The following is a 27,455-nucleotide window of genomic DNA, read 5'->3' on the forward strand; positions in this document are numbered from 1 at the left end:
TGGACCATAGCACGCCAGGCACTCCTGTCTTCCACTGCCTCCCACAGTTTGGTCAAACTCATGTTAGTAGCTTCGAGAACACTGTCCAACCATCTCATCCTCTGTCGTCCCCTTCTCCTTGTGCCCTCCATCTTTCCCAACATCAGGGTCTTTTCCAGGGAGTCTTCTCTTCTCATGAGGTGGCCAAAGTATTGGAGCCTCAGCTTCACGATCTGTCCTTCCAGTGAGCACTCAGGGCTGATTTCCTTCAGAATGGATAGGTTTGATCTTCTTGCAGTCCATGGGACTCTCAAGAGTCTCCTCCAGCACCATAATTCAAAAGCATCAATTCTTCAGCGATCAGCCTTCACTACTGGGAAAACCATAGCTTTAACTATATGGACCTTTGTCGGCAAGGATTAAGACATCACCTTACTTTACAGTACAATCCTACATATGGTTACTCACAAGTAAATTTTCAATATGATTTATTCCCAGGTAAGTTTGTGTAGGATTGCAGCCTTAATGTTCTGTTAGCTACAGTGATCCTTTACTGAAGCAAAGAAAATAAACAAAGCAAAGAAAATCTCATTAAATACAACATTAAATATGTGTTGGTGGTATTATTTCTCCAAATAAAGACAAAGGATACATTTACTTACTAATTTTTAAAAACAAAGAATTCTGTGGAATAGGTACAGTATTTTGTAAAAAAATCAAGTATTTCTCATAGAACAGAAATTACAGGTTTATTAAATGCTTTTCTGGTTTATACTTTTTAATATGCTTTGTTTTTATGCTTGATTTGTTTATGCTTTGTTTATAGATAGTTATCCACACACGTAGGAAGAAAACTGCTTAATCATGTCAACTAGGCTGTCTTTGCCTTTTGTATGACTTTAGCCATTGCAGTTTTTGGTTGAGACTCTGGGCGCCGCTGTTTACCAACGAGAAAGCAAAATGAAACGAAAGATGCAGGGTAGGTTCTTGAGTGTTACACATTGCTAGAAAGGCAGCTAAACTGGCACACGTCCTCTCTCTCGGTGAAACAGTATAGATTAAGAAAAGGATTTTCTGGTTCTTTGCTACAAAACCCTTTGCCACGAGAAAGAGAAATAGGTAGACGTTCCAAAGGTAATTCTTTGAAATGGCAGCTGCGCTGAGACTCCGACAACACAGTGGCTCCTTCTGGTTTGCTTTTATTGCCATTTGGCAGACAAATTGTGGGCAACTCCACTACTCAGTTCCTGAGGAAGTCCCGAAAGGCTCTTTCATTGGGAATATAGCAGAGGACCTGGGACTGGGTTCCAAGAAATTGTCAGACAACAGAGTTCGCATCATCTCTGAAGGTATGCTTCAATATTTTACTTTGAATTCTAAGAATGGCCAGTTATATGTCTCCGAAAGGATAGACAGAGAAGAAATATGCAGGTGGGAAGAGAAGTGTGTTTTAAGTCTTGAAGTCCTTGTTGAGGATAAAATGAAATTGTTCACTGTAGAAATTGAAATCACAGATATAAATGACAATGCTCCAACTTTCACCCAGGAACGCTTAGATCTTAAAATAAGTGAAATGACCATTGTAGGAACTCGTTTTGCCTTGCAAGAAGCTCAGGATTCTGACATTGGAGATTATTCCCTTCAGAACTACCATTTGAGCAGCAGCAGCTATTTCTCCCTGAAACTACAGAGCAGATCTGATAAGGACAAATTTCCAGAACTGGTGCTAGAGAAATCTTTGGACAGAGAAGCGGAAGCATTTTACTCACTCATCCTAACGGCCACGGATGGTGGGCATCCCGTGAGGTCTGGCACTCTGCAGATCTATGTAACGGTTCTTGATGCAAATGATAATGCACCCATTTTCAACCAACCTCTCTATAAAGTGAGTGTTTTGGAAAGTGTTTCCATAGGCTCCCTGCTGCTTACTGTAAATGCTACAGATGCCGATGAAGAAACGAATTCTGAGGTGATTTACTCATTCCTAAAAATAAAGGAGAAAGCATCACAACTCTTTCAAATAAATTCTAGAAATGGGGAGATAACAACAACAGGGAAGTTGGACTATGAAGATGATGCATTACATGAAATGGAAGTTCAAGCAAAGGACAATGGAGGTCTCTCCGACAGGGCTAAAGTGTTGATCATCCTTATTGACGTTAATGACAATATTCCCAAGATAACTATCACTACCTTCTTCAGTTCAATCAGTGAAGGAAGCTCTCCAGGAACTGTGGTTGCTTTACTAAACATACAGGACAGAGATATGGGGGAGAATGGAGAAGTCTTGTGCTCAGTTCCTAAAACTCTTCCTTTCCACTTAGAGAAATCCTTTGATAACTATTACCATTTGATGACTGACAGGCTGCTCGACAGAGAAGAAACATCAAACTATAGTATAACTATCATGGCTACAGACAAAGGGAGCCCTCCATTATCAACCACTACGGTGTTCTTTGTAGAAATTTCAGATGTAAATGATAATGCCCCAATCTTCAATAACATACAATATACTTCTTACGTAACTGAGAATAACATCAGAGGAGCATCTGTTTATTACATGAAAGCAAGTGATCCTGACTGCATGGAAAATGCTACAATCACTTTTTCAATCATTGATCAAAGTGTTGGCGATTCTACTCTTTCATCCTACCTTTCTATCAACTCTGAAACTGGGGTTGTTTATGCCCTGATCTCCTTTGATTATGAAGAGATTAAAGAGATGAATTTCCTGGTCAAGGCCCAGGACGGAGGCTCTCCACCACTCAGCTCCAACGTCTCAGTGACTCTCTTCATCCTGGACCAGAATGACAATGCTCCCCAGATCCTGTACCCCTCCCCTCCCACCGACGGCTCCACGGGGATAGAGCTGGCCCCTCGCTCCTCTGAGCCAGGCTACCTGGTCACTAAGGTGGTGGCTGTGGATGCGGACTCTGGCCAGAATGCCTGGCTCTCCTACCAGCTGATCAAGGCCACCGAGCCAGGGCTCTTCACTCTGGGGCTCCACACGGGAGAGATCAGGACGGCCCGCTTCTTTCTGGAAAAAGATGCTCTCAAGCAAAGCCTGGTGGTTTTAGTCAAGGACAATGGGCAGCCTCCAATGTCGGCTTCAGTCACTGTTACTGTGGTCTTGGCTGACAGCATCCCTGACATGCTGACTGATATGAGCAGCATCCCAGTATCTGAAGACCCACAGTCAGATCTCACCTTCTACTTGGTGACTGCAGTGGCTTTTGTCTCCTGCTTGTTCCTCACCTTCCTCCTTGTGTTATTGGCACTCAGACTTCGCAGGTGGAAAAATTCTCAGCTGTGTGATAATACAAGTTTGAATTTCAGTGGTGCACCAGTTTCACAGTTTGTGGGGATTGATGGAGTCCGGGCATTTCTTCAGTCTTATTGCCATGAGGTTTCACTGACTTCAGGCTCTCGGAAAAGTCAGATTTTTTTCCCAATCGGAAGCTGTACCAATACTCTGACACCACAACAGGCTCCTGACAAGCCAGATCCTATATTACTCATAGGTGATTCTAACACTGTTAAGGAGGAGGCAGCAACCTGTCAAGTAAGTACATGAATTTCAGTACTTCCGTTTATTCTAAAGTTCAGAAAGTCAGTTCTTTTATTTGTCCTTATTCAATAGGTTTCATTTTATGTAATTTAATAAAGTTTCTTAAATAACAAAGCTTATTTTTTGCAACAAATTTTGGTGTCATTTACTTTTTTTAAACAGATGAAGCAACTACTTCATTAATTTAAATAAATATTGCATTTTATCTAGGTCGTGTTTTAATGATTCCTCTGAGCGTAAAATTTGCTATTGATGGGAATAGGAAAGCCAGATCACATATTGCATCAAAGTAATCTTATTTGCGTAACTTCTATAAGATGGTTGTAAGAAGCCTCTGGGGGTGTTATCAAGGGATTTGGAGGACAGTGTCACAGACACTTAGGTGACACTCAGGTCCATTTTTTTGCATATCATCAGAAGAAAGAGAATCACTATCTGCAGGTAGTATTGAGCTGGATATGGGCCATTAAGTTGAGGCTAAATTTGGCCAAGATGCAGACATGGTAGGTTGACAGTTTCCAGATGTGAGGACTAGGTTGATGGCCTGTTCTGGAAAAGGTAGCAATTGTCTTTAAAGGAACCACATTGTCGTCTGGGGCTGTTGTTGAATTCTCCATTGTCACTGGAGTCTGAAGTGACATATCTGGTAAAGAGTGCCTATTACCTGCTTTGGCAGGTTCTTCAGCTACAGTTGTTCTACTGCTGCAACCCAGGCTCGGGTAATCCCCTGAATGGATTACTATAATGCACTCTACATGGAGCTATCCCTGTAGATGGCTCAGAAGATACAGCTAAGTACAGAATGCGCCTCCCAGATTGCTGAATGGTACAACCAGTCTTGTCCAAACAGCACTGGTCCTGAAGAACTGGTGCTGAGTGTCTGTACAATTCAGATCCCAATTCAAGGAAGGAATATCTGCTTCTGTATGAAACTGTCCAGTTTGGTCTCTTTCTCTGTGTGCATTCTCATTGTTCCCCTATTTAAGGAAGGGGGAGGAGCATGCAGGAAAGAACCTTCTCAACTTGAGAATCTCACTTTTGCCACTTATCTTATTGCACTTTCTGTGCCACTTAAGGACAAACCTCTTTGTTTAGGCTTTTGGCCAGTAGCGGTTAGGGTATCACCTGCAGTGTAAGGGTCCATTTTTTAGAGTTACTGTGTATGTTTTACATGTTTTGTATTGTTTTATGTTTTATGGTATTTGACCTGCTTGGCTCAGATCTATATTTTGTTGTAACTCCCCCTGGGATTAATGATGAGGGGTGGCTTTATAAGCAGAAGGAAGGACTCTCCTGTTCCAGAAGACACTACTTTTAAGTAACTTGGATTGGAAAACATCTCCTAATAGGATTGTGATCAGTAATGAAAAGACCAGTGTGTATTGTTACCAACACATATGTTTGCAATAGTGTTCCGTTTCACAAGCTGTGTGTCATAATGTTAGGGTGCGGTAATTGCCATTTCACTGCGTCTAATATTGAAAAATGGGTGGAGAGGAGGTTGGTTAAAGTGGAAAAGAAAGGTAAAGGAAAAGGTAAAAGACCCCTGGACGGTTAAGTCCAGTCAAAGGCGACTATGGGGTGCAGCGTGCATCTTGCTTCAGGCCAAGGGAGCCGGTGTTTGTCCACTGACAGCCTTCCAGATCATGTGGCCAGCATGACTAAACCGCTTCTGGCACAACGAGACTGTGATGAGTGCCAGAGCACATGGAAATGCCGCTTTCATTTTCATCATATATATTTTTTGCATCGTATGTTAGACTGCTACTGAACAGATTCATTATTCAGTTCCCAAGGAAATGGCAAAAGGTTCCTTTCTGGGGAATATTACAAAGGATCTTTGGTGGAGATGAATTGTTGCTTAGTCAAAATATGAGATCAACTCTGTGGTTTCTGTGGCCAATCAGAAATTTACTTAGAAGCTTGTTCCACCTTCTTAACCACCTTGAACTTGCATATCAGAATATAACTGATCTGCAGGAAGGACTTTATGATCTAAAAATAAAGACAATGTACGCACTTTTGTAGCCCAAGATAAAAACAATGAGAGAGAGAGAGAGAGAGAGAGAGAGAGAGAGAGAGAGAGAGAGAGAGAGAGAATCAGCTAGTTCTGGCCAGTGGGAGAAACAAACCAACTTAACAATGTATATTCAAAACTGAAACAGGGAATTGCTGTCTATTTAGGGTTCACTGTGGTGGTGTGAAATTCCAGGCACTCTAGATGGCACCTTTGAGCTACGTTGGAATATAGAACAAATAAACAGGTACAAATAAAAAAAATGTGTAATGTAGGGGGCGCTGGCATTGTATTAGTTACTAGTACTCAATAAAGACCTTTTGGAATCATTATGAATTGCCACTTGAAATGGTCTGGTAAGTGCACTGCAGCTGTCAATCAGAAATCAGAACAGAGCAAGAACATAATGCAAAAGCTGTTATAAAGGTCCAACCATGCTTCGAGAATATTGTGCTGTTCCTGATCATGCTTAAAAAGAACATAACATAACTCAAAAGAAGTATAGAAAAGGGTAATGAAAACTCTCAAGAAAGACAAGTCTTCCATATGAGGTAAGTTTAAAAGATGAATGCTAATCCTAAACCACACTGCATACCTGGAGGGGAGCAAAGGAGTGGAAGCACTATGGAGATACTATAGGCCTTCCCCCCCCCCCTTGTTCACACTGGGATCACCACACTCAATAGCCACTTCCAAACATTTTACAAAATGCTAAAACAAACTCAGATTCAATACACCAGCAAATAACAACAACATGCAAATATGCTATGCAATACCAGATTTCACTCAGTTGTTTTGTTTTGTTTTAAAAAAGTCACCTTTGATGTATGTCTTGGTGTTACATATAACAGAAATTTTGACGCGGAATATTTTTTTTAGTTATGAAATACACATAAGGTTGCTGCGCTCCCAGAATGACTGTGGAACTGTAATCCTGCTACCTGGATAACAGATATACGAGTGGGACTTCATTATATTTAGGAAATTCGTTAGCACACTGATGATTAAAAGTGTATGTAAGATGTGCGGGTAGGTGGGAATCATCCATAAAATAATCCTAACATAATACAAAACATGATGCAAAATACCTAGAACACAGCATACCTATATAAAAAGCTATAGTTTGCTGCCGCCTAATACACAATTTTCTTGAATCAATAACTGAAATGTTTAAACATTAGTTTGGGCCATGGACCTGGCTGCCCCTGATCCGTTGCTTGCTATGGGGAGTGGGTAGAAGAATGACAATTATAATTTGTAAATCTCAACCAACATCACTAGCATATATGTGCATGTACCTAAATACATTACAGTATGAACATGCTGGACAATTTCTGCATTGTTATTGTAAGTAAAGCAAGATCCTCTGAGTTGTTTTACTTTGGAGCTTCTCCCAGGAGGATCATTTGCTTAGAATGATAGATATTCCTATATCAGAATGAAAGTACAAAAGGCATATGCCCCATCTGAAGAATTATTGTAAGATGCTGATGTAGTTTTTGGTTGAGACTCTGGGTGTCGCTGCTCCCTAATCAGGCAGAGAAATGAGAGAAGCTGCCATCTCAGTCCTGCTGCTCCGCCTAGAAAAGGAAAGCAAGGGAACAGAAACAAATATTTAGGAAACCATCCATTGGATCTGCTATTTTATTTTATTTTTCCTAAAATATTGGCAAACAATAGATTCAGAGCATCCAAGTTTAAGGGGCTGAAAGTAAGAAGACAACATTTGGAAATGGCTGTTGCAAGACATTTCTGTCTTTGGTTCTACAAGGACACAGCTCTCATTTTCATCATATTTTTTTGCATCATATGTGAGACTGCTACTGAACAGATTCATTATTCGGTTCCCGAGGAAATGCCAAAAGGTTCCTTTGTGGGGAATATTGCAAAGGATCTTAGACTGGATATAAAGGATTTCTCACCTTATGGAGTCAGCTTTGTTTGCAGAGGTAAGGTGGAATATTTTGCTTTAAACAATAAGAATGGTCATTTATACATAAAGGAAAGACTGGACAGAGAGCAGACCTGTCCCCAGATACAAAGATGTCTCTTTAATTGTGAAGTTATTATAGAAGATGCAATGAAGATTTATACAATTGAAGTAGAGATAATTGATGTCAACGACAATGCTCCAAGCTTCAAATCAGCCCAACTCCAGATAAAAATCAGTGAGATGACTGAAGGTGGGACACGATTCCGTCTGGAAGATGCCCAGGATCCAGATTTAGGGATGAATTCCGTCCAGAATTATAAACTCAGTGCAAACAGACACTTTTCTCTGGATCTACAAACTAGATTGGATAGTGCAATATATGCAGAGATTGTACTGGAAACATCACTGGACCGAGAAGAACAAAATGTGCATGATCTTATTCTCACAGCTTTTGATGGGGGGGATCCACCCAAATCTGGCACAACCCAAATCCACATTATTGTCCTTGATGCAAATGACAACGCACCCATTTTTAGCCAACCTGTATACACAGTGACCATTGCAGAAAATGTGCCCACAGGCTATACAGTAGTCACAGTAAAAGCCACTGACCTAGATGAAGGAATCAACAGAGAAATAACATACAGCTTCAGAAAAATATCTGACAAAGCTTCTCAGAACTTCCACATAAACTCAGAGACAGGTGAAATTATTCTTGTGGGGAAGCTGGATTATGAAGAATCTACACTGTATGAAATAGAGATTCAGGCCATTGACGGGGGAGGACTATTTAATATATCAGAAGTTGAGATTTTTGTAAGTGATGTTAATGACAACGCACCTGAAATAGCTGTCAGGTCACTTGCCAATTCAGTTCCTGAGGATTCTCAAGCAGGAACTGCCATTGCCTTGATAAATGTGCATGATGAAGATTCAGGGGAGAATGGGAAAGTCATATGCTCTATTCCTAGTAATATCCCTTTCCATTTAACAAAAACAAATGCTAACTATTACACCATGGTCATTGCTAGATCACTGGACAGGGAGCAAGTAGCAGCCTACAACATCACGATTACAGCCTCAGATCAAGGCATGCCACCTCTTTCATCAACCACCTTAATCCTTCTTCAGGTTTTAGACAAGAATGACAATGCTCCATACTTTATACAACCAGAATACACTTTTTACCTTGTGGAGAACAACCAGAGAGGGGACACCATATTTTCTTTGAAAACAGAGGATCCAGACTGGGGGGAAAATTCAAAAACAACCTATTCCATCATTGAAAGTCAAATGTTTGATTCCTCACTCTCCTCCTACCTTTCCATTAATTCGGAAACAGGGGTTGGCTATGCCTTGAGAACCTTTGATTATGAAGAGTTTCGGGAGATTAAGTTCCATGTAAGGGCTCAGGACGGAGGTTCTCCACCACTCAGCTCCAACGTCTCGGTGACTCTCTTCATCCTGGACCAGAATGACAATGCTCCCCAAATCCTGTACCCCTCCCCTCCCACCGATGGCTCCACGGGGATAGAGCTGGCCCCTCGCTCCTCTGAGCCAGGCTACCTGGTCACTAAGGTGGTGGCCGTGGATGCAGACTCTGGCCAGAATGCCTGGCTCTCCTACCAGCTGATCAAGGCCACCGAGCCAGGGCTCTTCACTCTGGGGCTCCACACGGGAGAGATCAGGACGGCCCGCTTCTTTCTGGAGAAAGATGCCCTCAAGCAAAGCCTGGTGGTTTTAGTCAAGGACAATGGGCAGCCTCCAATGTCGGCTTCAGTCACTGTCACTGTGGTCTTGGCTGACAGCATCCCTGACATGCTGACTGATATGAGCAGCATCCCGGTATCTGAAGACCCACAGTCAGATCTCACCTTCTACTTGGTGACTGCAGTGGCTTTTGTCTCCTGCTTGTTCCTCACCTTCCTTTTTGTGTTATTGGCACTCAAGCTTCGCAAGTGGAAAAATTCTCAGCTGTGTGATAATGCAAGTTTGAATTTCAGTGGTGCACCAGTTTCACAGTTTGTGGGGATTGATGGAGTCCGGGCATTTCTTCAGTCTTATTGCCACGAGGTTTCACTGACGTCAGGCTCTCGGAAAAGTCAGATTCTTTTCCCAATCGGAAGCTGCACCAATACTTTGACACCACAACAGGTTCCTGATAAGCCAGGCTCTGTGTTACTCATAGGTGATTCTAACACAGTTACGGAGGAGGCAGCAATCCATCAGGTGAGCACATAAATTTCAATACTTTGGCCCCCATTATTCAATAGGTTCTATTTTATGAAATTTAAAAGAATTTCTAAAATAACAAATCCTGGAAAAATCTGTTTATGCTTTCTGTAATAAAGATGTAAAGAGAGATGGTGTTTCATTAAATGATGAAGCACTTACTTTATTGATTCTAATAAATAATGTATTTTGATCTATGTCATATTTTAAACAAATATTCTAAGGATAATGGAAAGCTGGATCAGATTTTGTTTTGATAGGAATTTTGTGTACTATTCCTAAAGACCTTTATTGTACATAACTTATATCGAAATCCACCTTCTGACCAGGTTAGAAACAGTCACAGGAACAATAGTCTTCATTCTATCACAGAAGTGTTTAGGAGGCCGGGAATGATACTTGGCTTTTCCACTTGTCTGCCACAATGCAGGAGGTTGCTGTAGAGGGGAAAGGATCAGTACTAAGGTTTGGTCAGCTGCATACAATCTGAACTATATTTAAGGCAATAGAGAGGCACATACATCAGCACAGCTTTGTGTTCTAGTATTTGGAGGTATTTAAGCGGAGGTCTTTAAGCGGAGGCTTGACAGCCATCTGTCAGGAATGCTTTGATGGTGTTTCCTGCTTGGCAGGTGGTTGGCCTGGATGGCCCTTGTGGTCTCTTCCAACTCTATGATTCTCTGATTTCTTTTTAACCTTTTATAATACGGTTGTCAGTGATGGAAGGTATGCAAGAACAGACATTTGTCTCTTTTCTGTGAAGCTACTCAGGTTTGTAGCCAAACCACTCAGTGATCCTACAGCAGAACGCTTACCCACAGTTATCTTTTCAGCAGATAAGAGGGCGTGCAAGCCTTCACATGACTGATAAGGTTTTGTTTAGAAATGTACAGCGTTTGCTACTGAAACTCAATAAAGTTATTTTGGAGTTCCTTGAAATGGTGGCTCAGTGCAATGCAAGAAGACAATGCTGTTATATGTAGGCACCAATATCATGCAGTTCAGATTAGGTAAAGGTAAAGGGACCCCTGACCATTAGGTCCAGTCGTGACCGACTCTGGGGTTGCGCACTCATCTCGCATTATTGGCCGAGGGAGCCGGCGTATAGCTTCCAGGTCATGTGGCCAGCATGACAAAGCCGCTTCTGGCAAACCAGAGCAGCACATGGACATGCCGTTTACCTTCCCGCTGTAGCGGTTCCTATTTATCTACTTGCATTTTGACGTGCCTTCGAACTGCTAGGTTGGCAGGAGCTGGGACCAAGCAACGGGAGCTCACCCCCGTCACAGGGATTCGAACCGCCAACTTTCTGATCAGCAAGCCCTAGGCTCAGTGGTATAACCACAGCGCCACCTGAGTGAAAGTTCAGATTACTTCCACCTTAAAAAGTTATAGCATGACTGAAAAAAGTATGGAGAAGGACAATAACGATTTTCAGTGATGCATTCTTATGAGGAGAGTTAAAAATCATTCATGCATAGCTTTAGGCAGCAGTGGACACAGCATGGTGGGCAGCCTGACCTCCTGGCAAGTGAGTCACTGCCCTTTACCATGAGGGGGCAATGCAGTAGTGAGGTTGGCACACTGCAGTTGCAATCCAGGAAAAGGGCATGGTATTGAAATCAGTAAGTGTGTAAAACAGACATAAACTTGATTGATTGAATCTTCCTCTGGATTATGGTCCTGAGATTAGAACTATAGTTACCATAGTTCTAAAAAATCAATTTTGCTTTAATCTGTTCCTCCTTTTTAGTGGCCATGGTTCTATGGATTTCATAAGGTGAATCAAAACTGGTACACATCAAGTTTCTCTATTTAGATTGCATAGCAGTAATTAATTTCATGATCTTAATCTATGTTGGCCTCAATGTTATGTACGTGCACACAGAAGCTCCCTTGTTGGTTCTTTTTGGTCTAACAATTTCCACATTGGGGTGTGACAGGTGAATCTAAGAAAGCATTCACTGAAGGATTCTCCAGTGGTCCAGGCTCCAACTCTAAACAGCGATGAAGATTCAAACACTCACTTTATCAGGTCATATTAAATCACCCACACAAAAAGGCTAGGTTGAAATTCAGATAAGATCCTGTACATGTTTAAATATAGAGCTGAGCTGAATGAGCTTTCAAAATGAACTTTTTACCATGGAAATCGGGACGTTGTGGTGCTAAGGAGGACAAATGTTGAGAAATGGGGTAAGGAAATTACTAGGGAAAGCAACAGCAGCAAATTCTCCCTCCCTTTTGTACACAGCACACACTTAAAGCACATGGCTTTCCCTGAAGAATCCTGGGAACCATATTTTACCCCTCACAGAGCTAAAATTCCCAGCATCCTTAACAATCTACAGTTCCCAGGATTCTGTGGGTGGGTGTGCTTTAAGTGTACGGTGGATATGCAGCCAGTTTAGCTGGTTCTACAAGCAGTGGCAGCAATGGGATACAATATTCCTATGTAATGCTTCAGTTATGTGACCTTGTGACACCAGAGGCCTTGTGTGCGCTGGTGAAGAATGTGCTCAGCTGCTTCCACTTCCCATAGATTGGGGCCTCTAGATGCACAAAAGGCTTCAGTCATCTACCACAAGTTGGAAAGCCATGGAGCCAGCCTTGCATCCTTGTACTACTGTCTCAATCATGTACTTACTATTTACTATTCATACTTGAAGCGAGCTTTGATGCCAAAGGAAACTGCATTACATGAATTGAGGGCATTCATTCAGTGTGGTATTGTCACATTTAGTCTTCTAAATCTTTAGGCTATCTATGGTCATATTCTCGAAAAGGTTTCCTTTAAAATGGAAAATAAACATGTGCCTTAACTGAACATTTCCCATAAATATTTTAGAACAAAATGTTAAGAGATTATTATTGAAAGCAAATGCAACTCATTTATGAAATTCCACTGTTCTTTTCTGTGCCAAAGAAATTTATTCAGGGTCTCTGGAAGGACTCACAGACCCTCCAAGTATCCCTATTTTCCAGGGACAGCCCCAGATTTATAGAAGCCATCATGGTTACTGATTTGATCCTGGAATGTCCCACTTTTCCTTAGGATGTTCCTATTTTATCAAAGAAATGTTGGAGGGTATGTCCGTATTTTCATCAGAGAAATGTTGGAGGGACATGGAATGAGACTGCCAGGGGGCTTTTTTTCAGCCAGAACTCAGTTCCAGCACCTCCCAGGTTGGCACCATTGCCATTCCAAGAGAACAAGGGAGGCATTCATGGTGAGTTCCAGCACCTCTTTTTCTAGGAAAATAACACTGGACGTCCCTATTTTCATCAGAGAAATGTTGGAGGGCATGGTCTCACAGTCACAGCAAATACAGAGAAACATCAAATGATAAAAAATGACGTGTACTAGGTTTTTTTACATAAACAGCACAATTTACAGAAATGACACAAAATGAAAAAATAGTGCCGCTCCTTCTTTGGTTGCCATCAGAGCATTGACTTGGCTACTGGCCAGAGTGAGAGGAAGACTGTCTCTGTCCACTGGCTTCAGCTCCACAGCCACCTTCCCAAAAGGCTGTCAACACCAACAACTCAGGGAAATGAAAGGTACAAGTCCTTTATAAAGTAAAAGAACCAAAGCAAGACATGGAATTACACTTTTGGAAACTGTGTAGTTCATTTTGAATTTTTAAATCAAACCTCAGTACTGAGCTGCAGTTAAGGGCTCAGGGCCCTACAGAGATGGCCACGCTTCATCCTAACTGGCTGAGGTAAGTGATCTTCCTTTCTTACAAAGGGATAACTGCCCATGATGGCGGCTGCTGCTAGATTCAGCTCTCTTACAGGGCATGTGTACACCCTCCCTCCAGAAGTCTTAAAGGACAATGCACAAGCACAAATAAGTATAGGTTTATTTGTATAGCTTGGAACACAAACTTCTTGCTTCCACCATGGACATACCTATTTCTACATTGAAAGGGTTTAAGCATAATTAACTACATTTACATAGGCTGTGGGGGAAAAGACCCATATCTAATTCTACACATTTTAAAGTAACCTTTATTTCTTTGTAGCTAGGCTACAGACTGGGCAAATCTGATGGAAACATCAGATCAGTGACAAAAATTCTATAAGCTTTAATAGATAGTAATTCCATCTGGTGAACTATGATAGAAGGATATTCTAATGTGGAGCATCAGAATAATTAGCTCTCAAGGCTCTGGTGCATGACTTTTGAAGACTGAAGCCAAGGAATTAACATTGGTGTTCTTGAATGGAATTTAGTCCCATTTTATTAAAATAAGTGAATAATCTCTTACACGCACTATTTTATGCAGAGTTGTCAATAAATGCATAAAACATCAGTCTTATTTTTTTAGAAAAATTGTAATAACCAACAACAACAACCAGTACAAATTTATCTAAGTCTAAATGTTTGATGTTGTTTCTTTAGGGCATTTTTTTTTTTACTTATAAAAATTTATACTCGTGTTATGCTCATTCTTAAAGCAAAATAATTGTTTTATAATGGCAAACACAGGACTACCAATGTAGGAAAAATAATCTCCAGTTTTCAGTTGAGCCTCTGAGTGTCGCTGTTCACTAATCTGGCACAGGAAGACAGATATTCAGCTAACCCAGCCGCAGTATTCTTAAACACAAGCACAAAATATCCGATGCATCAAACTTGCACAGATATTGTAGGCACTGTTAACAGAGACTTCTATTTTTTATTTTTTAAAAACCACTAATTTAAAACCCAGAAGCTCCTGAGTCCTAGAATTGATAGTGTTGCAAGATAATGGAAGAAAATCAGAGGCTGTGGATCTGCAAAGAAAGGATCTTACAATGCCTCATAATTGTGCTTGCTTGGAAGATAGTTTCTGGGAAGATTCATTATTCCATTCCTGAAGAGATGCAGAAAGGCTCTTTTGTGGGGAATATTGCAAAGGATCTAGGAGTGGATAGAAATCATCTTTCGGACCACGGACTACGGATTGTTACCAGGACAGGTATGAGTCAGTATTTTGCTTTGAATTACAACAATGGCCATTTACAAATCTCTCAGAGAATAGACAGAGAGGAAATCTGTGGAAGGGCAGAAAGGTGTGTTTTAAGTTTTGATGTTATAATTGAGAGCAAAATAGAGATCTATGGGGTTCAAAGTGGAAATTATTGATATAAACGATAATGCTCCCCAGTTCTCATCGGGGAAACAGGAACTGAAAATCAGTGAGGCATCCACTGCCGGATCCCGGTTCCCTCTGCCTGAAGCTCAGGATCCAGACCTAGGGATAAATTCTATACAGACCTACCAACTCACAGGCAGTAGCCATTTTTCTCTGGAGGTGCAAGCTGAAGAAAATGGTGCCAAATCTGCTGAGCTGGTGTTGGGGGGAAATCTGGACCGGGAAGAACAATCTGTTTTCAATTTGATCCTCACAGCTACTGATGGAGGCGATCCAGTCAGGTCCAGCACTGCTAACATCCAAGTTATTGTTTTAGATGCAAATGACAATGCACCTGTTTTCAGCAAACCAATCTATGAAATGAGCATCAAGGAGAACATTCTGAACGGGTCCAGCATTGTTACAGTTAGTGCTACTGATCTGGATGAAGGACAAAACGGAGAGATAAGATATTCATTCAAGAAAATCACAAAGAAGGATTCCAAAATGTTTATTTTAAACTCAACAACTGGTACAATTACCTTAATGGGAAACCTTGATTATGAGGAATCGTCCTCATATGACTTTGAGGTGAAAGCTGAGGATGGAGGAGGGCTGAGTGACTGGTCGAAAGTTGTGATAATTGTTATGGATGTTAATGACAATGCACCTGAACTATCAATAACCTTTTTCATCAATACCATTTCTGAGAATTCACCAATAGGAACAGTTATTGCCCTTCTAAATGTTCAAGATGAAGATTCGGGGGTCAATGGGGAGGTCACATGTTCAATTCCCAGTAAGCTCCCTTTCCAACTAAAACAGTCTTTTGATAACTTTTATAGTTTGGTGACACTCAGTAACCTTGACAGAGAGAACACAGCAGACTACAACATCACTATCACAGCTACTGACCATGGGATTCCACCACTTTCTGTGTCAACTTTTATCTTACTTCAAATCCTAGACACAAATGACAACCCTCCTCTTTTTGCAGAATCATCTTACTTGGCTTATTTCACAGAGAACAATCCAAGAGGAGCTCCAGTATTTTCCTTAAAAGCAAACGATCCAGATTGGGAGGAAAATGCCAGGATAAGTTATTCCATCATTGAAGGAAACATGGACAAATTCCTTATAACCTCCTACCTCTCCATTAACTCTGAAACAGGGGTCATCTATGCTCTGAGTTCTTTTGACTATGAAGAGATCAGAGAGATGAAGTTCCTGGTCAAGGCTCAGGACGGAGGTTCTCCCCCACTCAGCTCCAACATCTCAGTGACTCTCTTCATCCTGGACCAGAATGACAATGCTCCCCAGATCCTGTACCCCTCCCCTCCCACCGATGGCTCCACAGGGATAGAGCTGGCCCCTCGCTCCTCTGAGCCAGGCTACCTGGTCACTAAGGTGGTGGCCGTGGATGCAGACTCTGGCCAGAATGCCTGGCTCTCCTACCAGCTGATCAAGGCCACTGAGCCAGGACTCTTCACTCTGGGGCTCCACACGGGAGAGATCAGGACGGCCCGCTTCTTTCTGGAGAAAGATACTATCAAGCAAAGCCTGGTGGTTTTAGTCAAGGACAATGGGCAGCCTCCAATGTCGGCTTCAGTCACTGTTACTGTGGTCTTGGCTGACAGCATCCCTGACATGCTGACTGATATGAGCAGCATCCCAGTATCTGAAGACCCACAGTCAGATCTCACCTTCTACTTGGTGACTGCAGTGGCTTTTGTCTCCTGCTTGTTCCTCGCCTTCCTCCTTGTGTTATTGGCACTCAGACTTCGCAGGTGGAAAAATTCTCAGTTGTGTGACAATGGAAGTGTGCATTTTGATGGTGCTCCCATCTCCCAGTTTGTGGGGATTGATGGAGTCCGGGCATTTCTCCAGTCTTATTGCCATGAGGTTTCACTGACTTCAGGCTCAAGGAAAAGTCAGATTCTTTTCCCAATTGGAAGCTGTACCAATACTCTGTCACCACAACAGGCTCCTGATAAGCCAGACTCTGTGTTACTCATGGGTGATTCTAACACAGTTATGGAGGAGGCAGCAATCCATCAGGTGAGCACATAAATTCCAGTACTTCCCATTTGATCTCCCAGTATTCTAAAATGCATAGGAAACTTTCCTGAGTAAAAGTGATTTCCTGAAGGCTGCTAGTGCCATTGTTTAACGGTGAGTAACACGATCTCTAGAACAGATAGGTTGTCTTTCTTACTGTATGTCTTGGTGGTATGTCTTGTAGTGCTGATGGCAGGTGAAGTTATCTTGCATATTTTGTAGTGCGTCTCTACCATGTGCACAATGAACTTTGCCATTTGAAAACATTCTATTGTTGACCTTCTGAAAGCCTGTAGATGCAATGCCCTCTTTTTCTCAACAATTTTATGTGGGATTATAAATTGATGCTCTCTTTTTCATCAAATACAGGAGCTACATTCAGGCTTCAGTTCTTTGGCACCATGGTGCTGGTCAACGTAAATGCTATATTTATCTTGTTTTTGTTTTTTATTTGCAGAAGTTTGTATTATATCTATCTATCTATATATGAGAAAGAACACACATATATATGAAATAACATTAGTAAAACAAATCAGCAATAGCTCTATATCCAAAAATTGTTGTAACGGGGAACATAAAATGTGTTGTTTATACTTAATTGTTAATGACACCCAGAGCTTTTTTCCAGCTGGAGCACGCTGGAGTGCAGTTCTGGCACCTCTCAGGTGGGCGCCATTGTAGGCTGGCACACCCACCCACCCACCCACTTTATACCTTTACATATTTCTGAGAAGTCCAAAACTAACATTTCAAGTCAAAACGGAAACTGCCCGGTATGTGCGAGTCTACACTTTTTAAAGATCTGTGACTCCACCCAGCTCCTAGCCACTCTTAGTCATGATTGGTCAAACTACGGTACAGGACTAATTCATACTTCCTTTTCTTCAATCCGTCTGCTGTGTAGCGGTAGTGGGCTTTAAGCTTTCCTGCCAGCCTTCTACCTTTGCATGAGTGTGTGTTTGCGTGAGGGCCCTTCTGAGCTGCCCTAGCCATCCTCCTGTATCTAAGAGAGCGAGGGAGGCGGGGGTGCATTTATCTTTAATCCTATCAATATTCTGTGCCTAACACTAAGGCTAAATCCTGGGACATTTGTTACTAGATTTGGGAATATGGAGCATGGATACTATTATATATATATTAAAATGTTTCTTCTAATTTCAGTGAGTTAGTAAAGACAGTTACCAACCCTTACACACACAAAAAAAATTAAGAAGAATTCAGAAACCTGGACCTAATTAACTCCATGTTGATTTGGTAAAGTTGCATTATTAAAGGAATGTGTAACCAGGTTTCTCTTTCCCTTCTCCCCTAACAGTTCTAATTCAATACTTAAATAATATACAAATTTAATTAATTTTAGGGTGGGGAGGAGCAGGAGGAATTAAAATTAATACAATGGAACAGATTCAGGCCAAAGGTGGGCAAGCAGTATCAAGAATACTAAAATATTATAGATAGCATGCATCACAACTTCTAGCTTTGACTAATAGGCTAAACACGGAGAAATAAGTGTAAAACATAACATTTTCAATGACAATGATTGTCAATATATCTTAGTCAGTAGAGCATGAGACTCTTAATCTAAGGGCCGAGGTTCCTTCCAACTCTATGATTCTATGAATATTGGTACAGAGAAACCCCCCCCCCCAAATACTAAGAAATATGTAATATCAACTAATACCAAAGGACACCATAATCTTGGCTGCAAAATACCCTATTTGATAAAACACTATAGTATTTTGGGAAAAGAAGACTTCAGAAAGAGTCAGCCTAGTTATTGTACAGGAGATAATACACAACAACAATCTTTAGGTGAGCTTTTTCTCTTAACTCAAAAAGCAGACTTGGAGGTTGTAAGTGGAAGTACAAAGGACTACTGCCTCTTTCTCTTCCTGCTGTTTGCTGAAAACAAGCCTCCCTGGTTGTACAGTGGTACCTTGCAAGATGAAATTAATTCGTTCTGCGAGTCGCTTCATATAGTGAAAATTTTGTCTTGTGAAGTGTGGTTTACCATTTACCCGGTTTACCCATTTAATTAATGTGTTCCTATTCGTCTTGCGAAGCGCAGCTATAGGAAACTTTGTCTTGTGAGACGCATCGCGCAACGCAAAATGCTTTCGTCTTGCGAGTTTTTCATTGCATGAGGCATTCGTCCTGCGGGGTACCACTGTATTCTCATTCATGGAAAGATAGGGGGAGAAAATCAGCTTGGAGATTTTTGAATAAACAAATGGCAGGAATGAAAAAACAATAGCCAAAGCTAACCTTCCCTTTATTAAAACCCGAATACACAATGAACTACTTCTACTCCTGCTCCTGATGGTGATGATTCCCAACAAGATTAAAAGTTATCTCTCTACCTACTTACAGTAATTGTACCATGTGGTGCTGCACTTGCAGGATGTGACAACACAACCAGCCCTTCCTCAGAACACCATTGGGTGGTGGGTGCTGTGAAGTGACATGAGCAGAAGAACATGAATTGCTATGTGGCACCAAGCCAAGGACGGCCACCCGAGCAGAGGCGTAGGAAGGTCAGGTGGTACCCGGTGCGAAAAATTTCTTGTCACTGCCCCCCACATTGATTATTATTTTTTACCTGCAAAAATGGTATTACATTATTTCATATTTTCTTACAAAGGAATAATAATAAAATAAGTAATAATAATAATAAACTTTTATTTATATCCTGCCCTCCCCGGCCGAAGTCGGGCTCAGGGCGGCTAACATCAGATACATAACATTGGTATAAAATCAAACAATAATTAAATTATCTCCTAAAAACATGTGTCAAAATCAAATTAAAGTCTAATTAGATGGCTTTCCACAGGGTTAGGGTTGGGAACAGTAAGTACTCCACTGAATTGAAATTTCAGCCTTCACAACATAGCAAAACAGCCAAGTAAACAGCTATTTTCGTGGAGGAGGGTCAATATATTAATTGATATGCATGAAATTTCATATACAGTGGGGCCTCGACTTATGAATTTAATCCGTTCCGAATGCAGACTCGTAGGTCGAAAACTTCGTAAGTCGAGTTTCCCATAGGAATGCATTGGAAACGGAAGAATTCGTAAGTCGAAGGAAACCGCATCTAAAAACTCGTAAGTCAAGGAAACCACATCTAGCCGCAAATGGTTTTCCGTTCGGATGTCGGAAAAATCGTAAGCGTGCGGCCACTTTTTTCGCTCGTAAGTCGAAAATGTCGGATGTCGAGGAGCTCGTAAGTCGAGGTCCCACTGTATAGCTATATAATTCCTAGTGTAGTAAGATAAGACCTTTGGAGCAAGCATTTTTTTTAAAAAAAATAGTTTCTAAGGAACTGCCCTAATAGGGCAGTAATTGTTCCTTGATGATTTGTCACCCCCCTCCATGATAGAACCTGGGACGGACTGCCCCCCACCCCCCTATCTACGCTTCTGCACCAGAGAGGTGAAAGTGGGTGTAGAATGACACTTTCTCCTTTTAGAAATTGCCATCCTCAATTTCAACCAAATCTCAAATATTGAAATATGCCATTCAGGTACCGGTAGGAATGAGTGTCACGTCTGAGTTCAGTGTTCGCTTCCTCCTGCTGCCTTGAAGAGCTGATAGTTGCCCATCACTTCTTCCCATAAAGTATCATCTAATGGGTCGCCTGATTTCCTCCCCATCATGCCTTTAGAGTTGTGAATGGTAGCAGCATTTGAGAGTTTAATACTCTGTAGATTTGTGAAAGAAGTATTTTACCTAATGGATTATAAGTGGACATAGTGTGGGAGTCAACGTACAGTGGTACCTCGGTTTATGAACACAATTGGTTCTGGAAGTCTGTTCATAAACTGAAGCGTTCATAAACTGAAGCAAACTTTTCCATTGAAAGTAATGGAAAGTGGATTAATCCGTTCCAGACGGGTCCGCGGAGTACTCAACCTGAAGCGTACTTAACCTGAAACATGGGTGTAATTGGTTCTGGAAGTCTGTTCATAAACTGAAGTGTTCATAAACTGAAGCGAACTTTCCCATTGAAAGTAATGGAAAGTGAATTAATCCGTTCCAGATGGGTCCGCGGCGTTCATAAACTGAAAATTCATAAACCGAGGTGTTCATAAACTGAGGTTCCACTGTATGTAATGCATGTATTTGGATCATTTGTATTGTGAACCAATTACTTGGCACCACAGTCAGTTTTTTGCTGTAACTCAGGGGTTGTACTGTATAAAAATCTTTGAGCCAAAAAAATCCACACCTGTTCCCATTGTCCAAATATTTTTATTCTATCTTCATTATTAAATAATGGATGGTGGATTTAAAACATCATGTGATATCGGAAGGGCAAATTTTGAGAACCGTTCTTTCCAGATCCAATGGTTAGAGAACAAGAAAAGATTAGGTAAGTCATCTAGGAATTGTTAACTGAAAAGATAACCATCACATAAACTCTTGACTCAGTGTATGTTCCATTGTGATCCACGACACCCTTTCCAAGCCCTGAATCAGCAGCAAAATACTGCGACTTTATAAGAACATAGTATGATTTCATAAGAAGAACCTGCTGGACTGGGCCAATAGCCATGCAGTTCAGTGGTCAACCAGATACTTGTGGGAAACCTACAAATAGGACCTGAGCTCAAAAGCACCATCCCATCCTGTGGTTTCCAGCAATTGGTATTCAAAAGCATTACTGCCTCCAACTGTAGAGGCAGAGCATAACCATTATGGGTAATAGCCTCCAATAGCCCTTTCCTCCATGAATTCTTCTAATCCTCTTTTAAAGTCATCAGTGGTCATCACTGCCTCCTGTGGGCTTGAGTTCTTTCATTTAACTATGCGCTGCTTGAAGACTTAGTTCCTTTTATCTGTTCTGAATCTTCCAACATTCAGCTTCACTGGATGTCCCTGTGCTCTAGTGTTTTGCATCTCTATATATAAAAATGTAAATTGGCCATGTCCGTTAGTATCCACTTTTCACCAAAACCGCTTGGCCGATTGCGTTCAAATTTTGACACAATGCCGCATTCGAATATGAGAGTGACCCTGTACCATTTTCAAAGACAGATGTCACATCTGTGCCAGGTAAAAAACCCAAAACCCTGTGTTTCAAAACACACCACTCAGACGAAAGTGCATGCTGGGAACAGAACCAGGTTGCAAACCAGCGCACTCTAGTGGCGGCTACACTGGTACTGTACCTATAAAACCTTCCCTCTCAACAGCACCTCAGCTCCCATTTACATACTAGGCTGAAGCCTTTACAGACTAGGCCAAATGGAGGTACTGACTCTCCTGGCTGGGGGTTGGGGGGAGGAGGGGAGGGGATGGGATAGGTCAGGACATGGTGGGACCAGTCACAGGGATGAGCCGGGGGTTGGGGGAGGAGGGGGCGTCATACGTCATGGGTCGGGACAGGGTGGGAGGAATCACAGGGATACGCTGGGGGTGAGGGGAGGAGGGGGCAGGATACGTCATGGATTGGCACAGGGTGGGGGGAATCACACGGATGAGCCACAGCAATGCGTGGCCGGGCCAGCTAGTAATTATATAAACTTCTATCATGTCACCTATTACCCACCTATTCTCTAAACTAAAAATTCCCAAGAGCTGCAAGTTTTCTTCATAGAAGGGGTTGCTTGAACTCCTTGACAATTTTGCTTATTGATCCACCAGATGTATATAGGGACAGGAGTTCTTTCAGAAAACAAGGCCCGGAGTTATTCAGGGCTTTATATTTAAATAATTTACCATGAATTGCTCAAACCTCTTAATTGCTCTTGAGATACTGAGGGAGACTGAAACTGCTGTGCTTTCTGATGTCTTCCTCTACCAACACACACATACATACATTATTTTATTTGTATGCCTCCTTTCCACAGTTCAAACCATGTTCAAGGTGGCTTACAACATAAAAAAATACATAACTACAACATAACAAAAGTAGTCATAAACAATAAATAACACATGGAACTGATTAAAAAAACCATGAAACACAACCAAACTGAACAGTTTCTACATAAATCACAAGATCTAAAATAAAGATACAAAAAACCAACAGCAACAACAGCAGCAAACCCTCATCACTCCTAAAAAGCTACACCCCAGCTCCAATAGTCTCACCTGCCCTCCTTTCCACTTTAAAATTCACTCACCAGAGCATAGCAGGTGTGAGAGGAAGGTGGACTAAAAGAGAATGGGGCTGCTAAGTACATAAGGCCACGGTCCTCTACACAGTGCAGTTCTCTTATGAATAAGCACATGCACTGTTGAAACATTTAAAGCAGCCTCTCTGAGTGAGCACCTTGCTACCCTAAGTGCAGATAAGCCTGGGGTGCTTTATAAAACATGTAATAAACCCAACTTACATGACTATATTAATAGATAATGAATGCAAACCTCCTAATGCAATTAACACCCCACATATTAATACCCATTACAAGCACAGGGAAAAAAGTATCATCTTTTTTAAAGTACTCCAGATGAAGATAATGAGATTGCATTGCCATATCGCTTGGGTCTATTAAACAGGATGTGGAACTTTCAGTACATCACATCCCTGATTCAGATTGTCTAGGCAAAGTAATATTATGTTAAAATGATCTATAATTTTCAATTGAGCCTCTGGGTGTCGCTGTTCACCAATTTGGCTATAGAACACACTGGGAGTTCCATAAATTCTCTACCGGTAATGTATAAACAGAAAATATCTGCATGACCATACTTGCACAGACATTGCAGGGAGTGCAATAGCAGCAACTTTAAATAAAAAACAACAGCATTTATTTCATACTCAAAAACGTCTGAGCCAGAATAAGTGGCATTTATCCTGTTGCAAGAAAATGGGAGAAAATCAGAAGCAATGGAGCTGGAAAGAGACAATCTTGTTGCAATGCCTCGTATTGATGTTCATTTTGAAGACAGTTTCTGCACAACTTCATTATTCCATTCCAGAGGAGATGCAGAAAGGCTCTTTTGTGGGAAATATTGCAAAGGATCTAGGAATGGATGGAAATAATCTTTCTAACCGTGAGCTCCGGATTCTTACCAGAACAGGTATGATTCAGTATTTTACTTTGAACTACAACAGTGGTCACTTACAAACCACTGAGAGAATTGACAGAGAAGAAATTTGTGCATGGGCAGAGAAGTGCAAATTAAATTTTCAGGTTATTGTTGAGAGTAAAAGAAAACTTTATGGAGTTGAAGTGGAAGTTACTGATATAAACGATAATGCTCCCCACTTTCCTCCAGGAGAACTGGAGGTGAAAATTAATGAAATATCTATAATAGGGTCTCGGTTTCCTCTGCCTGATGCTACTGATCCAGATCTGGGGATAAATTCTGTTCAGAATTACCAACTCACAGGAAGCATCCATTTTTCTCTGGATGTTCAAACAGGAGAAAATGGCCCCAAACATGCTGAGCTGGTGCTGGAAAAATCTTTGGACAGAGAGGAACAGCAAGTTTATGATCTAATTCTTATGGCTATGGATGGGGGTGATCCTGTCAGGACTGGCACTGCTCAAATTCAAGTCATTGTTTTAGATGTAAATGACAATGCACCAATTTTTAGCCAACCAGTGTATGAAATCAGCATTGAGGAGAACATTCCCAAAGGGTCCATAGTCTGTGCAGTCAGAGCCACTGATCTGGATGAAGGAATCAATGGAGAGGTGAAATACTCCTTCAAAAAACCCACAATAAAGGACTCACAAATGTTTCTTTTAAATTCAACAACTGGCATAATAACCCTCATGGGAAACTTGGACTTTGAGACATCATCCTACTATGAATTTGAGGTGCAAGCCATGGATGGCGGTGGTCTAAGTGACAGGTCCAAGGTTGTGATCATAGTCACAGATCTGAATGACAATGCGCCAGAATTAACTGTGACCTTTCTGACCAACTCCATTCATGAGAACTCATCAACTGGAACAGTTATTGCTATTATAAATGTAGAAGATCAAGATTCTGGAATCAATAGTGAGGTCACATGCACAATTCCCAGAAACCTCCCGTTTCAGCTAAAACAATCCATAGACAACTTTTATACTTTGGTGACAGATGGCCCCCTTGACAGAGAACAAGTGGCAAACTACAACATCACCATCACAGTAACTGATCATGGAATGCCTTCTCTTTCTACAGCCACCATCATAGCTCTGCGCATTTTAGACACAAATGATAACCCACCTCACTTTGCAAGATCAGATTACAAGTCATTTTTCATGGAAAATAATCAGAGAGGAGCATCCATCTTTTCTCTAAATGCAAATGATCCAGACTGGGAAGAGAACTCCAGAATAACTTATTCCATCATAGAAAGTCAAGTGACTGGCTCCCCTCTCTCCTCCTACCTCTCCATTAACTCTGAAACAGGGGTCATCTATGCTCTGTGTTCTTTTGACTATGAAGAGATCAGGGAGATGAAGTTCCTGGTCAAGGCTCAGGACGGAGGTTCTCCACCACTCAGCTCCAACGTCTCAGTGACACTCTTCATCCTGGATCAGAATGACAATGCTCCCCAGATCCTGTACCCCTCCCCTCCCACCGATGGCTCCACGGGGATAGAGCTGGCCCCTCGCTCCTCTGAGCCAGGCTACCTGGTCACTAAGGTGGTGGCCGTGGATGCGGACTCTGGCCAGAATGCCTGGCTCTCCTACCAGCTGATCAAGGCCACCGAGCCAGGGCTCTTCACTCTGGGGCTCCACACGGGAGAGATCAGGACGGCCCGCTTCTTTCTGGAGAAAGATGCCCTCAAGCAAAGCCTGGTGGTTTTAGTCAAGGACAATGGGCAGCCTCCAATGTCGGCTTCAGTCACTGTTACTGTGGTCTTGGCTGACAGCATCCCTGACATGCTGACTGATATGAGCAGCATCCCGGTATCTGAAGACCCACAGTCAGATCTCACCTTCTACTTGGTGACTGCAGTGGCTTTTGTCTCCTGCTTGTTCCTCGCCTTCCTCCTTGTGTTATTGGCACTCAGACTTCACAGGTGGAAAAATTCTCAGTTGTGTGACAATGGAAGTGTGCATTTTGATGGTGCTCCCATCTCCCAGTTTGTGGGGATTGATGGAGTCCGGGCATTTCTTCAGTCTTATTGCCATGAGGTTTCACTGACTTCAGGCTCTCGGAAAAGTCAGATTCTTTTCCCAATCGGAAGCTGTACCAATACTTTGACACCACAACAGGTTCCTGATAAGCCAGGCTCTGTGTTACTCATAGGTGATTCTAACACAGTTACAGAGGAGGCAGCAATCCATCAGGTGAGCACATAAATTTCAATACTTCCCATTTGATCTCTCAGTATTCTAAAATGCATAGGAAACTTTCCTGAGTACAAAAGGTTTCCTGGCTCAGGCAATCACCATCCAGGAATGGGAGACTAAGAAGACCCACAGCATGGTGTAGATTGCACATCTCTTCCCGAGGCCCTTCCCTTGCGTGTTTAGTTAAAGCTAAGGGTGCATTCCTGAAGGCTGCTTTACTGTGGTTTGAACAAACTACCTACACAAACCAGCCTGCCCACTGTTTTTATTTCTCATCATAGGCCTTGCTCTGTGTTCTTTCGGTTTGCCATATGTCCAGAATTTCCTAGACATATCCAGAATTTGTCAGCATCATCTGGGCAGAAATCGGAAAAATGTTAGGGAAAATCTGGACGCATGGCAGCCCATGTTGGCAGTTGCGATCTTGCCCAACAACTTTTCTGTCTGGATTTTCACTGTTTGAAACATGGCAACTGAAGGTCTGATTGGCTGAGACACATGCCAGAAGGCACAGTGGGTGGTATTCTCACTTTGGTGAGTCGCAAGGAGGGGAAAAGAGGGGGAAAGAAGATAGCAGAAAGAGGGGGGGAAGGGGTGGCCCTTTTGTCTTGGCCCCTCCCCCGACTGTGCCCACATTCGGCTTCAGCCCTGTCCACCACTGGCTTTTGTCTTGCCCAGCATCTGCATACGGCCCCTGGCAGATTACTTCTGGCCCCCTGTTCTGTTCTGTAATGCCTCCCCCCTGGGAAGTCTGATTGCCCTCCTCATTAACTGACAGGCTGTGAAGACCTCTATGTTCAATTACACTGTCAATTACTTCTTCCACCTCCCTGTTGGTTGGTTGGTTGATTTCATTCAAGTTGTGATGTGCTTTGGAAGTCCCTGGACTAAAAGCTGAGGTGAACCTATTTTGAACAAATAAATACATTTTCCTGTGGTAACATGATCTTCTGGTTCTCTTTGCCAACCACTATTCTTAAAAAGGTGTAGCTTGTGTCTAGTTATGTGCAAGTAATAATTGATCACAGTAGGCATAAAGTACCTCTAAGCCTGGAAGGAAAGGGGGTGTTGCTATATGCACTTTGAGTGCTGGTGGGAATTGCATGCTGAAATAGCTACCCTATTCTGTCTTCATTACAGTTCCCAATCCCATATCAGGAGCCATGTGCTAGAACAGGCCCCCAAATGTTTTGGGACTACAATTCCCATCATCCCTGACCACTGGTCCTGCTAGCTAGGGATGATGGGAGTTGTAGTCCCAAAAACATCCAGAGGGTCGAGTTTGGAGATGCCTGTGCTA

The 27,455-nt window shown here is 42.0% G+C and overlaps 1 protein-coding gene and 2 pseudogenes across 4 annotated transcripts in view; all 3 read left to right on the top strand.

The window, feature by feature from the left end:
* Positions 1 to 27,455, top strand: part of LOC118079302 (protocadherin gamma-C5) — a 274,853-nt gene that overhangs the window by 10,910 nt on the left and 236,488 nt on the right. The window contains exon 1 of one of the 3 annotated variants that reach the window (XM_088675032.1): positions 7,166 to 9,726. The exons of 1 other annotated variant lie outside the window; for it this stretch is intronic. In XM_088675032.1, the coding sequence (XP_088531158.1) occupies positions 7,297 to 9,726 (2,430 nt within the window). In that variant the 5' untranslated portion in view covers positions 7,166 to 7,296. Of the gene's footprint in view, positions 1 to 7,165; positions 9,727 to 23,568; positions 26,153 to 27,455 lie in introns of those variants that run through there. One more of the 3 variants, XM_035103378.3, reaches the window with a different exon arrangement.
* On the top strand, positions 843 to 6,786 carry LOC148684723 (protocadherin gamma-A6 pseudogene; annotated as a pseudogene). The gene has a single exon (XR_015951311.1). The product of XR_015951311.1 is annotated as a protocadherin gamma-A6 pseudogene (transcript).
* LOC118079028 (protocadherin gamma-A6 pseudogene) lies at positions 9,733 to 17,488 on the top strand (annotated as a pseudogene).

This window comes from Zootoca vivipara, chromosome 8 (genome assembly GCF_965207765.1).
Source record: "Zootoca vivipara chromosome 8, rZooViv2.hap1.1, whole genome shotgun sequence".
Classification (NCBI taxonomy): Eukaryota; Metazoa; Chordata; class Lepidosauria; order Squamata; family Lacertidae; genus Zootoca; species Zootoca vivipara.